At 41.2% G+C, this 15,095-nt stretch overlaps 1 protein-coding gene across 1 annotated transcript in view; it reads left to right on the top strand.

Annotated features, from left to right (window-relative positions):
* PTPRG (protein tyrosine phosphatase receptor type G) overlaps window positions 1-15,095 on the top strand; it is a 397,860-nt gene that overhangs the window by 276,383 nt on the left and 106,382 nt on the right. Inside the window, exon 6 of the mRNA XM_071550347.1 lies at window positions 7,490-7,556. Within this exon, the coding sequence (XP_071406448.1) occupies window positions 7,490-7,556 (67 nt within the window). The remainder of the gene's footprint in view (window positions 1-7,489; window positions 7,557-15,095) is intronic.

Here is a 15,095-nt window from a genome sequence, read left to right as displayed (position 1 = left end):
TCAAGCATCATTACCAAACATAATGAAAGGAGAACTTGCTGATCGATAACTTTGTCACATCCTTGTCCCAGGATGTCTGTGACTAACTCAGGTCCAGAGGCAGCAGGTACATAGCAATGGAGGGGGTGAGTTAAAGGAGCAGTGTTTGCAAGCAGCTGCATGGCACACAGCCAAAACACCTGACCCCAAACAGTTCAATAGCTTTTAAAACCATTTTGAACTTCAAAAAAGTAAAGGAAAAAGTGCAGCTTCCTCTTTGGCACTGTTAGTTAATATCTCACTGTAGATACCCACCAAAGCTTTAGTGAAATATGAAGTTAATACATCACTAGCAAGCTTTCAGTCAGAATGATGTATTATTCAAAGTGAAATTAGCTAGAAGGATCAATGCATACCCATTACTCTATTTAAAATAATCATTGGAAGACTCATTAACTTTTTTCCCCTCTCTTCAAACAACATAGTGAATGAGACATTTAGGAACACTCCCTCCTCCAGCATATGCACCTCTATGACTTCAGTATATTTTCATTCATAGCAGGTTTATTAACACCTGAAGGCCAAAACCCAGATTTAACTCAAGAGAGTTTGCCTTCAAATCACTGAACTTGAAACTGGTTGCCATAGGCAAAGGCAAAATCAGCTCTAATGCACATTTTTAAAAAATCAAAGGTCATGGAGGTATCTGTGTGAAATAGTGCGTGTGCCAGCATAAGGTTCAGTGTCACATCTTGCCTGGGTACCTGTTATTCTCTTTGATTTTACACATGAGCAGCAACTTGAAGTATTAAGGGGGCTGTTTCCATTTCTTGTTTTCCCTTACAAATACATTCTGCAGGATACTTACTTTGGGCAGTCCATTCATTACACAGCAAATGCCTTCTGCCTCCCAGCTCGCCTCTGTCAGGCTGCAGGCTCTTGGCCAGCTTTGTCCTTTTGCATCGACTCATACAGGAGATGTGCAATTATAGCTTATATGGGGGAGATGGAAGAAAATATCATCTGTGGAGGAGCAGGAATATATCATTCTTGGATCATTTAGTGCTTGTGAAGGTGAAAAACTTAGAGCACCAAACATAGCTTATCATTATGTCGGGCGCTCTGTAGGCATTTTCTTGGCTCTGCAGATATCTCAGTGTGCTGTGGGGTCGACCAGTATCCCTTTCTCACCCGCCAGTTCTCCTGGAAAGGTCCAGATAAGCATTTCCTACGTTATTTCAAAGCAAAACACACATAAACTTTTCATATCTGTTCATCCACATTCCAGATCTGGCTGAAATATCCCACTTCCTTTTATTCAGAAATGCTTAAGAAATGAGATATTTATCCACAGGCGGATTTTACAGTGTGGACTTCAAAAGGCAGAGAAGTGAGAGGTGAGACAATGGACTTAGTGCAGAGTAGAAGGGTGGGGACCACAAAGCCAGGATGTGTGTCCTTTCTCAGTCTGCAGCAGGTTAAAGGATCGTTGTTCAGAGAGGTTAGGAGTAAGGATAGCTAGCCCTGTAATTATTTGGCCCCAAAGACATGGATTTGAAGAGTTTCACAAGCAATATGCCCAGTACTTTCCCTTCACTGAGAAAAGAATGTTTCTTTTGATGGCAATTATCTTTGATTCTTTGAAATCCTGTTGCTGTGATATTAAAATATATACTGTGTGACAGTATTCACATTAATGGGATTCTTCTAATTTCTCTTCTAAAACAGTGACAATCAGGTCCTTTCCTGTAGAGACTGAGGACTGGCGTCTGTCCAACACCACTGAGCTGATAAAAGAACAAATTGTTTAACCATATTATTTGTCCTGAAACACTACAGGACAATTTAATCTCTGCAACCTAGTTAATTTATAATAGTTTTTCTTCTTAGTTGTTTGTACAGAGTGTTTGGAGAGCTGAGTATTTAGCTGTATATCTTAACCACAAGCTGTATGGGAGCTGAAGGTGCTCAGTTAGGGGAATATTACCCCTGACTTTCACCATTGTAATTGCAAGTAGAGTTTGACACATTGGCATCTCTCTGTGTCAGCCATTGTCACTGGCTTCAGCTGCCACGGTTAAGTATGTAGTCATTCATCCTTGGCAGACACCGTCCTTTACAGCACAAGAAGATGGTCTCTGGATGTTAATGCCACAGCACTCTGGGAGCAGCTGGCTATATCGAATTCAAGGCATGCAGATTGTCTTGGCTGTTTTACTTAGCAGATGGGTAAGGCTTGATAGATTGAAGATTTAGTTTCCAAGTCAAGGGCCAAATGTTGCAGTGGGAGAGAAAAGTAAATTATATCCCTATTCGGAGGGGAAAGGCTCAGGTACTGTATCACAAAATTGTTGCCATTCATTTTCCTCTGCCTTGAACAAAATGCATGTCATTTCACCTTTCAATATAGCCGACTATGGCATTCTCCTTCACTTTGAGATGCTTTGCAATACTGTCTGTGAGCCCATTTAATGAGCTTGAAAGCAGTTGCTGCAAATTTATGACAGTTTAATGTCTAAATGCCAGATTTTTTTAAGGTGGAAATGAAAGAGAAATTTGTATTTCATATCAACACAAATAGATGGGTTTCTTCAGTTCTTTTTCCCCCACATCAACAGACCTATTTAAACATATTTTTAAAAGGAGAGTGTATTCCTTACTCCTGAGCTGTTCAAGCAATTAATATTCAACTACTTCTCACAAGGTGGCTGTTACCAGTGATCATTAGAGAGCATTGTGGTGTTTCCCTGAGCCCTTTTTGTGCTGGCTAACCAGCCAGGATAACCTGGTTTATGGAGAGGCTGCCCAGAGCCATGGGGAATGAGCGGGGAAGTCTCACCCGTTGGGCAGGAGTCTTGGAAGTAAGGTCTGGTGTTGCTGTGCAGCCTCTCTTAGCTGCCTCACTGTGTGTTTGGGGGTTCCCCTGTTTTTATTTGTTACTATTTCTAAAATAAGCATTGCAAGCTTAGTATTTTTGCCAGAGACCTTTTTTTCTCTCCTTTATATAACTGTTTCTAGCAGAAAGACAGGTCATGGATTACTTAAATGACTTTAGCATATGGCTTAAATTATATAGCACGCAGTATAAATTTTAACATTTCGCAACTCTGTAGGGTTTTCAGAAATCAGAGTCTTCAGGAGGTTCTGAGTTTGTTGTGTAAAATAATCAGATGAACAGAGAGCTTTGGCTGCTCAATACACAAGAAACAATTGAGAACAAGAACTGGTTAGGATGTTTTAACTCTTTTGGACATGCTGAGCTTAGTACTGCTGTAACACAGGGGCTTTCCATGGAGTACTCCCTTGCCCAGTACAGTCTGTTTTTTACAGTCTGTAGCACGGTGCCCATACTGACCTGGACAGCCTGGCTGAGGTGCTGTCTGTCCTCTTGTTGCACTCCTGCTCTGCTCCTTCACTGGAACTGTCCTTTTTGGAGCATTAAAAATGTTATTCTGAGAAGGTGCTGAGTTTCCTGGCCACCCTCTGAGAGCAGAGCTGTAAAAACAGCACTTTCAAGCAAGGGGACAACAGGTTATGCTGCTGAGAGGTGTTAACACTGTTGTCGATAGAGTTCATGACTTGATCAACTGTGTTCACTAAGGAAGGAATCACTTCTCAGTCCTTGCATCAGATGTAGGAGCTTTAAGTAAATCTAACCTGTCTAGAGTGATGATTTCCACCATGACTTCATGTGAAGAACATCTCTGGTTTATGACTGCAGAATGGGGTCACTTGTGCCTTGCCTTTTCCCATATTGCAAATGTTTGTTTTGTTCATTGCATTAACATCAAGCCATTTGTCCTATTTGGAATGGCATGTGCACCATCCAAGTCACCTAAAGGGTATGATAAAGAGATTTTGCTTCTTCATGTCATGTTCATCCCATATTTACCCTATGACGAGAGCTCTGTTAGCACAGGAAACTGCTTAATGATATCTCTGTGCTTGTTTTTCCATTGTGTTTAGCATCATAGTTACCTATTTATTTCTGCTGAAGAGGATTACAGGCATTTTTCAATTATAAATTATGCACACAAGCATTATTTAATTTGTTTACTCCAGACCTATAGAATATTAGTCAGTCTTGAACAAAAACATCTTGTTCAGGAAACAACATTTGTAGTAGTGGTACTGTGGGTACTCTAGGGCAGTTTCAGGATGCTTTTCCATCTGTGCAGCACACTCATGGCCAGCAGCATCACAGGTTTGTGTTTGTGCCTCAAATCCCTGTGCTTGAGAAGTTGTCATTCGTGGTGTTTCTTCTGTGTTGGGGTCTTGAAGGAAGAGGGGGAAACACATGACTCTTCTTTCACAGGAAAAGAAGTTTTGCCCAGCTTTGACAGGTGTTTGTTGGATGAAGCCAAAGTGCCAAGACCCAGTTACAGATGTAGGATCTTTCTGCAACTCTGTAGCCAAGGCATCAGCAGAAACATGGCATGTAAAATCGATCTGAAGAATTCATTGCTGTTTTGCTTCAGGATATATTCATAAGATAACAAAAATACTCTGCTGTAGCACATATTATATAACAAAGAAAGATAAAAGCAGTTTGCAGAAGAATATAAGCTCAAGCTTCAGGACATGGAATCATAAAGCAGGTCAGAAGGACACTTCTTATTCTGGAGATTTTTGTCCTTTTTTTTTCTTCAGCTTTTTTTGCCCTTCCTTTCTTTTAAGTATCAGCTGTTGTCAGAGACAGTATTCTTGTATGAGTGAATCTCTGATCTCAACCAGCATGGTAGCTGCAGGCCAGTTAAACCAGAGATGTACAGCAATGGGGAGAGAACTTGACATTTTGGGTTTCAGAAACCTCCTTTTCTCTGTGAACACAGGCAGAAAAAGGATATAGAGAAGTGCAAAAAAAAAAAAGAGAGAGGAAATTCAAGGTGGGTTTTTTGGTTTGGGATTTTTTAACAATTTGAAGAAGAAAAAGATGTAAGAAAACTTTTGTTCTGAAGTCTGAACCCTTTCACAAAATGAGAAAACTTTTGGGCACTTTTCTAATGGTCTTGCTAAGATCCTGAAACAGTTGTAGTGAAGTGTGAGAGAACCATGTACGAGTATCAGGAAAAAAGAGGGAAAGCATCTGGAAGGAAAATAAAGCTATATTCCATGCAGGTCTGAACTGACATCTCTGTAAGTGGTACTTGTTTGAATGTTATTTTCAAGGAAAAGTGAGATCCCACTCCTCATACCCTCAGAGAAAACACTATTACAGATGCATGGAGCTTTTCCTTTCCAGCCCCCAAAGAAACAAAGTGCCTGTTGATTTCATGCTGTTGAAGAACACAGCACATTTGCAGAATGTGCTATCAAAAAGACTGTGCATCTCTACAGTCATACCACCTCAGTAGATTAAAGGGGCGCTGCCAGAGCTGAGATTAAGATTGATCTACTTTGACATAAAATCCCAAAAGGAAGAGTTCTAACCTTTGGGATTCTTTCTGTCTATTTGCTTTCTTCAAACTGATTGCAGCTGCCACCAGAAATAGAACCAATGTAAACAAAATAAAACTCTTTACCACTTATACTTAGGCAGCAATAAATAAAATATTGTTTAAGTCCAGGACAAGGACTTACATTCTTGTACTTAATTACTGATAGCATTTTAATGATTTTTTTGTGTGTGTTAGTCATGGTCGCAGAAACATGAATAAATGTAAAAGATGCAGGAATATACAGGCTCTGTATATTTAGTGTTTGTTGTTGACTTGTCAGATGCCAGACAGAACGTACAAAGTGGGTTGTTGGATCCCCTGTACTGTGATTATTATTTATACAGGATCCAAAGTGTACAAAGCACCCCTTTGGGTATATAAAAGTTCATGCTTCAAAGAGCTTACAGCCTTCAGGGCTAATAGTATTATGCCCAGTAACATCTAAGCTGTATATATTTCAAAGCTGCTTTTGCTACTTCCATAATTTTATTGCATTTCTTGCCCTAGCTGATCGTGGCAAGTTCTGGAGTATTGTGATGAGGAGAGAATTTTCAGTCTCCATTTACAACACCAGATCAAACAATTTTGTCTCTAGAGAAGTGCAGGGAAATGTGTTGGGAACACAGCAGAATAGTTCAAAGGCCAAATAAACAGAAAAAATAAAGGTGTTTTGTTGTGGTTTGTCTCAATGCAGTTGACTAAGAAGATAATGAGGTTTCTAAGATTCCTAATTAGTCATGGGGAGAAAGAACGAGAAGAGACATGCTTGTGATTGTGAAACTTGGGCAGTGGATTCCAGTTTTCTTGTCTGGCCATTAAATTTGTGATATTTTTCCAATAACACATTTTTTGGATGTGCTATTGTCAATTATGTCCTCTTCCTAAGAGTGAGCTCCAAGCTGGTTCTGAGCTTCACGCAATAGTGTGTTCCCTGCTGGGCACAAGGTCCCTTCTCAGGGTTTTCTTCTTTTGTCTCCCCTCCATTCTGAATATATTGATACATAACCATAATGTGATTAAACTCTGCTTTTCCTCATGACACTGAGGTCATCAGCAGACAGTAAAGTACAGAGGAGCTCTTCCACATTTGATGTGTTGCCCACTGGGAGCAGTCTATCCAGAAACGATCAACACTGCACAGGTTCTGAAGCTGACTGGTGGGGGGAAGAAAAGAAAAATGTACCCCATCAATGAGATACATGCCAGTATTTATCTCCCAAAAGTAAATTGGCAAGTAACTTAAGTAATGGAACATGTTCACAGAAATTGTGAGTTATTCCTTCAATACCTCTGAAGAGGCAAAAGGTTAAAGGAAAAAAAAATTGCATTATTGGTTGTAAATTCCTTGGCTGTGTGCAAGTAAGTAACTGAAGTGATGGGTTTAATTTGGAAGTTGCAGAGCTCAACAGGCTTAATCCTTACTGCTGCCTTCCCGTCCTCTCTCTGGTGCTGGATTTCACCCTTGTGGAGGATGTGGACAATTATTGGGTGGTAGAAGGAATGCTGCAAGTTTTGGTCAGGCACTGCGGTCAACTACATTGTCAAAAACTGCCAATTTTTTCTAGATCCTCTCACAAAGCTTTCCCCCCTTTCCTTTGTTCAAGTGACACTAAATTAAATAAACATATGAATAGCAATGAGATGCCAAGGCCCAACTCCATTAGGGCTGAAAGGGGTCCAGCTTCACTGACTGCAGTGACAGCACCAGATTTATGGCTGTATCAGTAAGGAATAAACTGGTCCAAGATAACTTCTGTTTATCACAGCAGTTTTCCTCTATGAAAGCAGAAGTAGATGGAGAAAATTCATCCCTGTGTTTTTCAGCTTTGCAGGGCTGATAATGTGGCTAATGTTTTAAAGAATTCAGAGGATGCTTTCTTTTGATTTAACCTTGCTCACTTTATTTCATTACACCATGTATCTTTGGCATTTGGTGAAGAGCCATTGTAAATGTGAGAACTAAGCAGCTTGTTAGATAACATCTTTTTTTTTTTCTCTTTAGAAGATTAAACTGAGACTGTTCTGCCTGATGCCAGAGTAGATGTAACCAATCCTGTATCCTTTGCATATAGGTCAGTCAGAGGGACAATTCAGCACTGGATCCCATTATCCATGGGTTGAAGGGCGTTGTACATCACGGTAAGTAGCTGTTTAAACCTTCTTCTTGCTGGGAAGGGGAAAAGGGCAGGAATATTGTCCTTAAGGGGATCATGTCACCCCTGGAAGGACACAGTGAGCCTACACATTCCTCATTCACTGATGTTTAAGGGCATCACAGGCATTATTTGATTGGTAAAGATCAGAGTCATTTGTTACCTGAAAATGGTTTGGGGTTAACAGTAAACAATTTGTTTCTTTTCAGTCAGTGCTCTCGAATGCGTAAGTTATCAATCAAAACCTGCTGCAATATATCATTCATATTAGTACTTCGAAGGCAACATGGATGCTTCACTCTGTTATTTATCTTCTGTTTGCTCTAAAAATACTCCTCTCTGAAGTTTCTATTTGTTTATAAATTATTTGTCTTTCAAATTTAGGGAGCTGATAATGAAACAGAAAATTAACTATCTATGAAAATTAATTAAACTTTGCAGCAGATGAACATCTTTCTAATGCTGACATAAATACAATCATTCAGCTGTTCTGATGCATATACCTATTATCCTTGAACTTATAGCAGGTACTGAAATAAATATTAATATATTTTATACTTTTATAACCAATTTTTTACTTAGGAATTTTCCCGAAGCCTTACTATGGGTAATGCATCATCAGCAATGACATCAAGATGCTCTGGTTCCCAAAGTACTCTTGTCAGGTTTTAATATAATGATTTGTAAAGTTTTAATAATCTCATTGTAATTCAAAAGGCATCTGCTGGAATGGTGCTCGGTACAATAATAAATCTCCATCCCATCTATAGTGCTGTGATAAAACATCTTTGCACCTTTTCCGAGATTGTCTTTAGACATTAGCTAGTGCTGTAGAGCTTAACAAACATTTTTTTTCTCTTGACTGCAAACCTAAAACTAGTTGACAGTGTTGGATTAAAACAAATAGGATTTTGAATTAATTGTTCTACTTTCAGAGTCGTTTAACATTGCAACTGGGGAGGCAAATAAATCCAAACACAGTGAAAAACGGGTTAAATTATAACATACCATAAAGTCCTTCATTCAGAGGATTTTCCTTAGATTTTGCTGTTTATAAATTTCAGTGTTCTGCTGTGAAATAAAAACAACACACCAAGCTGAAAAACTGGTGTTGTTTTCCACAGAAATAGGTGTTATTACCTTGCTCACACTGGGTAACAAAACTGACTAGCAAAAGCAAAGCGAGGACGAGTTGGGCTGTGAGGCTTCTTCAAAGGCTTTGTAATTTGACTTTGCAGCCAAGCTGCCATTTAACTGGACTAGGATCTCTTTTTAGTTTTGGTTTTTACCTGCTTTCTATTTCAAGACCCTCCTGCCCTCTGCAAGTGCGACAGTGTTTTAGCCATCTCATCGAAGTTTTCTGCTCTCTTTCTCTTGCTTCTCACTCTGCAACCAAAATAGCCACTTGTGGATAATCACACCAGTGTCTCCTAAGAGGTTTATACCATTCCCAAAAATAATTGTTTGGGTAGGATGTGACTCGGTCTCGAGGCTGTGATTCCTTGACCACATAATGATCACTCCATCTTGGTGCTGGGTACCCACAGCAAAATCTGGGTGGATAAAAGGCATTTATTTTTGTTTTGTGCACAATGCACAGAAGTCTGCTAGTGTTTCAAGTAAAGGAAATCGCTTGATATATTTCAATAGCTTGTTTCCTTTTCAAAACATTAAGGAAGAAAAAGAGGAAAATCATGCTTTCCTTCCTGTTTCAAAGGCCCTGATTAAAGGCCTTTTCTAAGGCTCCTTTGGTGGCTAGAGTAAAGGAATTTCCTCCTGCAAAGCAGTTGTTCAAAGAGATCATTCTCTTTAACTTAAATATTGATGGAATGCTTCAGTGAAGAATTCTCATATCATATCTCTCTTTTAATGTTATTATATAGAATAATAGTAAAGATGTGAGTTTTTATTCCATACGCTTGCATTTCTTTTCTTGATGTGATTTACTTACATCTTACATGAGCACATTTTTATGAATTTATCTGAAAAGCTTCTTCCTGCCTTCCATTTGGCTGCATTCAACTGGGACCCTAAGGCAACATGGACTTTTTGGCTGAAATACAGTGGAAAACTCTTGTGGTTTTTTGATTGAGTGCTTGGATCAAGCAGGGATCCAACAAAAGGAAGCAAAATTAAAACCTTAAGTTTCTTTGCCTTTTATAACATTTCCATGCCTGTGTTAGTTTTTGGTGGTTGTCACAATGTAGAGGCACATGCCTAGAATGTAAAAATCAAGAATACATATGAATGTTGAGATAACTACTTTGCTTTCAAATCAGACCATGTTCACATACCCTGTGGTGGCTGGAAAGATCACCAGACTTCCAGCTTTAGTCCTCCCATGTGCCTCATCTCAACAAGATTTCCTTGGTTTTCCTTATCGCTTTTCCTCTAACTGGCAGAGCATCCTTCATGAGTTGTGCTGAACAGTCACTCCTTCCTTGCATTCACTCAGTTTTCAAAGAGGAGATTGCACACCCACACAAACACTCATCGTCATCCTCATTTCTTCATTTACTAGAAGGCCTGGTCCTACATGGGGACTCTAATCTGTATAGGGCTCCTATGCTGTCCCCACAGTGGTGACAGATCTGGTGTCCCTCCGGTAGATGTGGGGATAGTACTGGTGAGTAATGAACTAGTTTTTAATTTTTTCTTTTTTTTTCTGTTAAGTTCTTGTATTCTTTCAGTGCCCTTCCCAGGGTAAGTGAACAATTCCAGAGTCAGAAGGACTTTGTGTGGAAGTGAAAGCAATTTTTGGTTGAGATTTCATCAGGGATTTGATTTACTCACTAATTTGATGGGACATAAATAATTGTGCCCTTCACAGTGTCACCAGCTTAGTAGCAATGATAGAGACACACACACATAAAAATCAATACAGGCTTAGTCACTACTTAGTTCACTTTGTTTCTTCATCTCGGGCGTAATTTTGTAGACTCTTAAATGCCACAATAGGCTTAATTTTACATGAGCAACCGTGTAAAGTTTCTTAGCTGGATGGAAAACCGTGGTGTACCAAACTGCCTGACAATGTCTGGATCAATGCTAATGCTTTGGGGTTTGCCCTGTGTCTCCCTGCTGAGCAGTACATTCCCACACTGCCAACCCTCCCCAAGTCCCGCATCCACCCTCGGAGAGCATTTTAACGGCATAGGAACTCCAAGGAGGCTCTTGTAAGAGCTGTCAAATGCTTGTTGCTGATTTTAAAACTGCTTTTGGTCTTGTGCTCTGCCAAGGATTTGTCACACCTCCCGCCAGCCAGGTGCCTGCTATTCTCACTCCTGCTTCCCCTGCCGCAGAGCGTACAACGAGCACGTCTGCCAAGGAGCCCACCCGGGACTGGCAGCTGGGAGCAGGCAGCCCTCTCTGGAGAAGGGGCAGGTGGGGTATGAGTTTTCTGAGGCTGACTTGCCAGTCTCTGATCTCTGGGAGTCTTTTTTATCTCCTCTTCAAATGCTTTTCTCATCATGAAAGCTGGTGGGAAGGGTCTCAAGCAATGCTGGTGCTGGGGGAATGATGCACTGTTATTAGTAGACAGTGGATCATTAGGTAGTAAAGTCACTAGTGCCTGGCTGTGCTTGCACCATATGTGGGGCAATCTTTGGCCTGCAAATCAGGCATGTGCTTGACTGGGTGCCCTGCCCCTCACCCCTCTCTGCTCCTCGTCCTTCCTTGAGATGCTGAGGAGCACAGGGCAGGAGGAGCTGCTCTTATGCATGGGCTGAGGAGGCTCAGCAGGCCTCAGATACAATGATTCTGCCCTTGTGAGAATAGGGGACTGAGAAATACCAGGTTATGTGTTATACAGTTGATTTGCATTAAAATGGCTACTAAAGCTTTTGTCTGCCACATGCTTCAGCAGGGTCTCAGAGGAGCACCTGGCAGGATGGAGCTATTGCACAGAAACATTGCTTTTCCCACCTTTGCTGTCTTTGATTTGCCTTTTTTGGTACCGATTTCTATGTAAGCCTCTTAGAGAAGCCTTTTCCTTGTTCTTACCAGTTGCCTGCAAGGCAGTAAAATGCTTCTTCTTCCTCAGTGTCAGTCCTGGGGACAGCACCCAGTGCTGGAGGTTGTGTGCATTTGCCCTCTCCCAGCCTGGGCACAGGTGCATGGGACCACAGTCCTGTTTTACGATACAGACAAAGGTTGTCAAAGGGAACAGCAGCTCATTTTACCCCAGAAAAATCTTTCAGGGTGATGGAAACCATGTTTTGTCGCTGTCCTGTTCTTTGTGGCTGTCATCAAGAATCTACACGGATCAGCAGAAAATTATTAGCAGAGCACAAATAAATTACCACAGCAGAAAACGCTCTATTAATGTCACAAAAATGGGGCTCTTATTCCCTTCCTTGTCAAAACTGAGCACTGCAAATCAAAGTGCTACCAGATCAAAAGCCTAGGTACAAAGTGAATCAATGGCATCTGTTGCTTGTTTGTGAACGTGAGGTGGGGTGAGGGGAGGAGAGGAACCTTTGTTTATTTAAAAGGGAATGTGGAAAAAAGTCTTGCTTTTTTCTCCTGCTTTTATATTATTAAAAAGCCATAACTGAAACTTAGCATGGAGCAGAGTGTAGCCTTGGATCTCCCTTGAGGTGGGCAAGAAGTGTTCAGGCAAGTGACCACAAAAGTTTCAGGGCCTGCTGGGGGCACCCTACCAAAATACAGTGGAAACAGTATTGCTGAAAAAGGATAGAGAATAAATATGTTGCACATCTCTCTGATTGTCCTAGGTGAAAAATCAGTGAATAACCTGTTAAAATAAAACAGCACTAAAAAAGAAGCAATCTAGACAGTGTTAGTTACCCTGTGGATCTATCACACCAGAAAGCATAATAACAAGAAAACACTATTAGCACCATGGCAGGTTTTTCTTTTATTTTCAACTTAAACCATAACACCACCTGACAAGCTGTTTGCCTTCTGCACCAAAAATCTGGGGGTTGTAAAGAAAGGTGGGGGAGAGGGCTGAGGGTGAGATGTGATACCATGGGACCTCGTCTTTGAAAGCAAAACTTTGAAGAAAGCAGAAGCCCAATTTGGAACAAGGAAGGGCCATCAAAGGGAGAGCAGCACAGTGTGTTAAACCGAGAAGGAAATGTGGAGGAGCATTTCTTTTTCCTCAGGGATGATCCGGATATATTCTTTTGTTTTCTGATCTGTTCTTGTGTTCACAGTCAGAGTAACCATGTGAAAGGGGCCAGGACACGATTGCTGTGGAGCAAAGGGGAGGAGGAGGGAAGTGGGAAATGAAGATGAGAGCAGAGGTGATAAGTTCACACCTTTATATAGGGCAGCTCTGTGCATAGCTGCAGGGGTCTGTATCACTTAAAGGAATACATGATGGAAGTGTTGGAAATCTCTGGTCCTGCACCTGTCTGCTCAGGGAAAGCAGTGCTGGTCACGGCTGAGTAAAGATCAGCAAGCTGACAGAGAATTAATACGTTGTGCAGGAAAACCAATTCAAACTAACAAAAAGGAGGTTGCAGTTGTTAAAAGCTAAAAATTAAGGTTGATGCCGAAGGTGAACAAAGCATCTGCAGGGAGGAGGAGCTGGGTACTTTCCTGGTGGGTTTTGAGAATGTTTGCTGAGAAAAGAGAGGTGGGGAAGTCTGAGGATGTGTGATTTTGCTCGGGTTCTGCTGGAGCGGGCGTGAACAAACCACGCTCCTCTGGGCACTTGTGCTTCACTTCAACCTCTGCCAGGGTCCAGTTTTTCCAGGGATCCTCTTCTCTAAACTTGTCATAGTTTCTTTTTCTTCCTATCACTGGTACCTGTTCTGTATTTCATGGTTTCTGTGCCTCTCCAACCTCATGTACGTCCACATGTACCTCTGCCTTAGGTTGGGTTTTGTGAAACCTGGAGAAGTCTCATTCAAGTCTAGAATGGCAGCAGCTGCTCTGCATCAGCACTGCTTAAGGCTAAAAGGTTCAGAATTACATTTTACTTCTTTAAAGACTTAAGGCCTCTTCTCCCCAGCTAAACCTTTGCCTCCTGTCTCGGTTTGAGGGGAAAAACCAAAATGTTTTACCCACAAGCAGGGGAGGGGCCTCCTCCACAATAATCACACCACTCTTTATCAAATTTAAGAAAAGGAATTTTAATACAAGAAGGATAACTGCTATATATATATATATATATATGTAAACAGACTAGTGCAACCCACTTCCCCAACACCATAAGAGAAAAAAAAAAAAAAAAAAAAACCAACAACAAAACCCAGCAGGTTTTCCTCCGGGAGAAAAGGTTATACTTAAGTGTCCTTGTCACAACCCGGCTGGCTGCAGAGTGAGTTTCAGTCCCTCTCCAGCGAAACAGACGAGCAGTGGGCTTTCAGATGGACTCAGTCTCTTCCCCCTGTGTTCCCCGTCCAAGAAGCAGAAAGGTACGAGCAACCAGCAGCAAATCCAAGGCAGGCAGCAGCACGGCAGGAAAACAGCCGTCCGAAGTAGGCAGCGGCAAGACAGCCAGGGAAAACCCCAGCAGTAACCAGCAGGGCAGCCTGCCTCCTTGGAGCCCCCACTCCCCCGTTCCGCCGAGCCAAGACTGAGGAGAATATCCAAAAAAAAAAAACCAAAAGAGACAAACCTGCCCCCACCCCAGCGATCACAGTTAACTGCTTCTTTTGTTAACCGCTGGCCTGGGCAGTTAAGTGGCAGGGGAGAGAATTTACATAATAATCCCAAACTACAACACCTCCTAAGCTGTTTTAAGGGGGGGAGTGAGGAAAATTAATCCTGAAACCAACACCTGGCATAGAAATGCTTTTTTGTGAATAAGAGACTTGCTTTTTTTTTTCTTTCCTCCTGTTTTTTCGTACCACTCACTGGTTGTCTCACATTAAATTAGTCTGCAGGACTGTGTTATTATCTCATTCCCCTCCTCCCCACCACGCTGTTCTTTCTATGTCCTTACAGTTCCTCACATTGCTCAGCAGAGGTTCTGTTTTTGAAAAAACCTAAATAAAAGTGAGAAAAATAATTGCACAATAAATGACAAGAATTACCCTGAGTACAGAGGACTGTCAGAAACTGCTCTTCCTGTGGGATTTACACAGCAAGTACTCATCTGCTGATCTTTCTAGTTAAAGTAATATATAATATTTGTAATCTCATCTTTGAAATAACCCCCGTGAGTCTGCTCCTTGGCTGTGCTGTGCAGCCTGCTTCATCTGGGGATTTCTGGCTCAGTGGGTGTGTGACATGGTGTCCTTTTGATTATTTTTGTGTGTTTGCTCTTTAAATGTTTGAATGCAGAAGCTTCAGAATGTCTTGGCTCATCGTGAAAATGAAATTGGCAGTAACATTGTTTAACAAATTTGGGAGACTTTCAAAGCTCTTCATATTGGTATTGCAGATTTCAGTTATTCAAAGTGTAGCTGGGTAACGCTTCCACCTATCAGGCACTGCACATACGTTAATTTTGGAAATAAGCTCATTTTAAGATATTGTTTTCAATGCAGCCAAGTTCCTGTTTTCTTACAGAAAAGCACGATGAAAGTCCCAAAGCATTCCATGAGAT

Source organism: Pithys albifrons, chromosome 3 (assembly GCF_047495875.1).
Source record: "Pithys albifrons albifrons isolate INPA30051 chromosome 3, PitAlb_v1, whole genome shotgun sequence".
NCBI lineage: Eukaryota > Metazoa > Chordata > Aves > Passeriformes > Thamnophilidae > Pithys > Pithys albifrons.
Note: the sequence above shows the minus strand (reverse complement) of the source record. Positions and strands in the feature narration are given on the sequence as shown.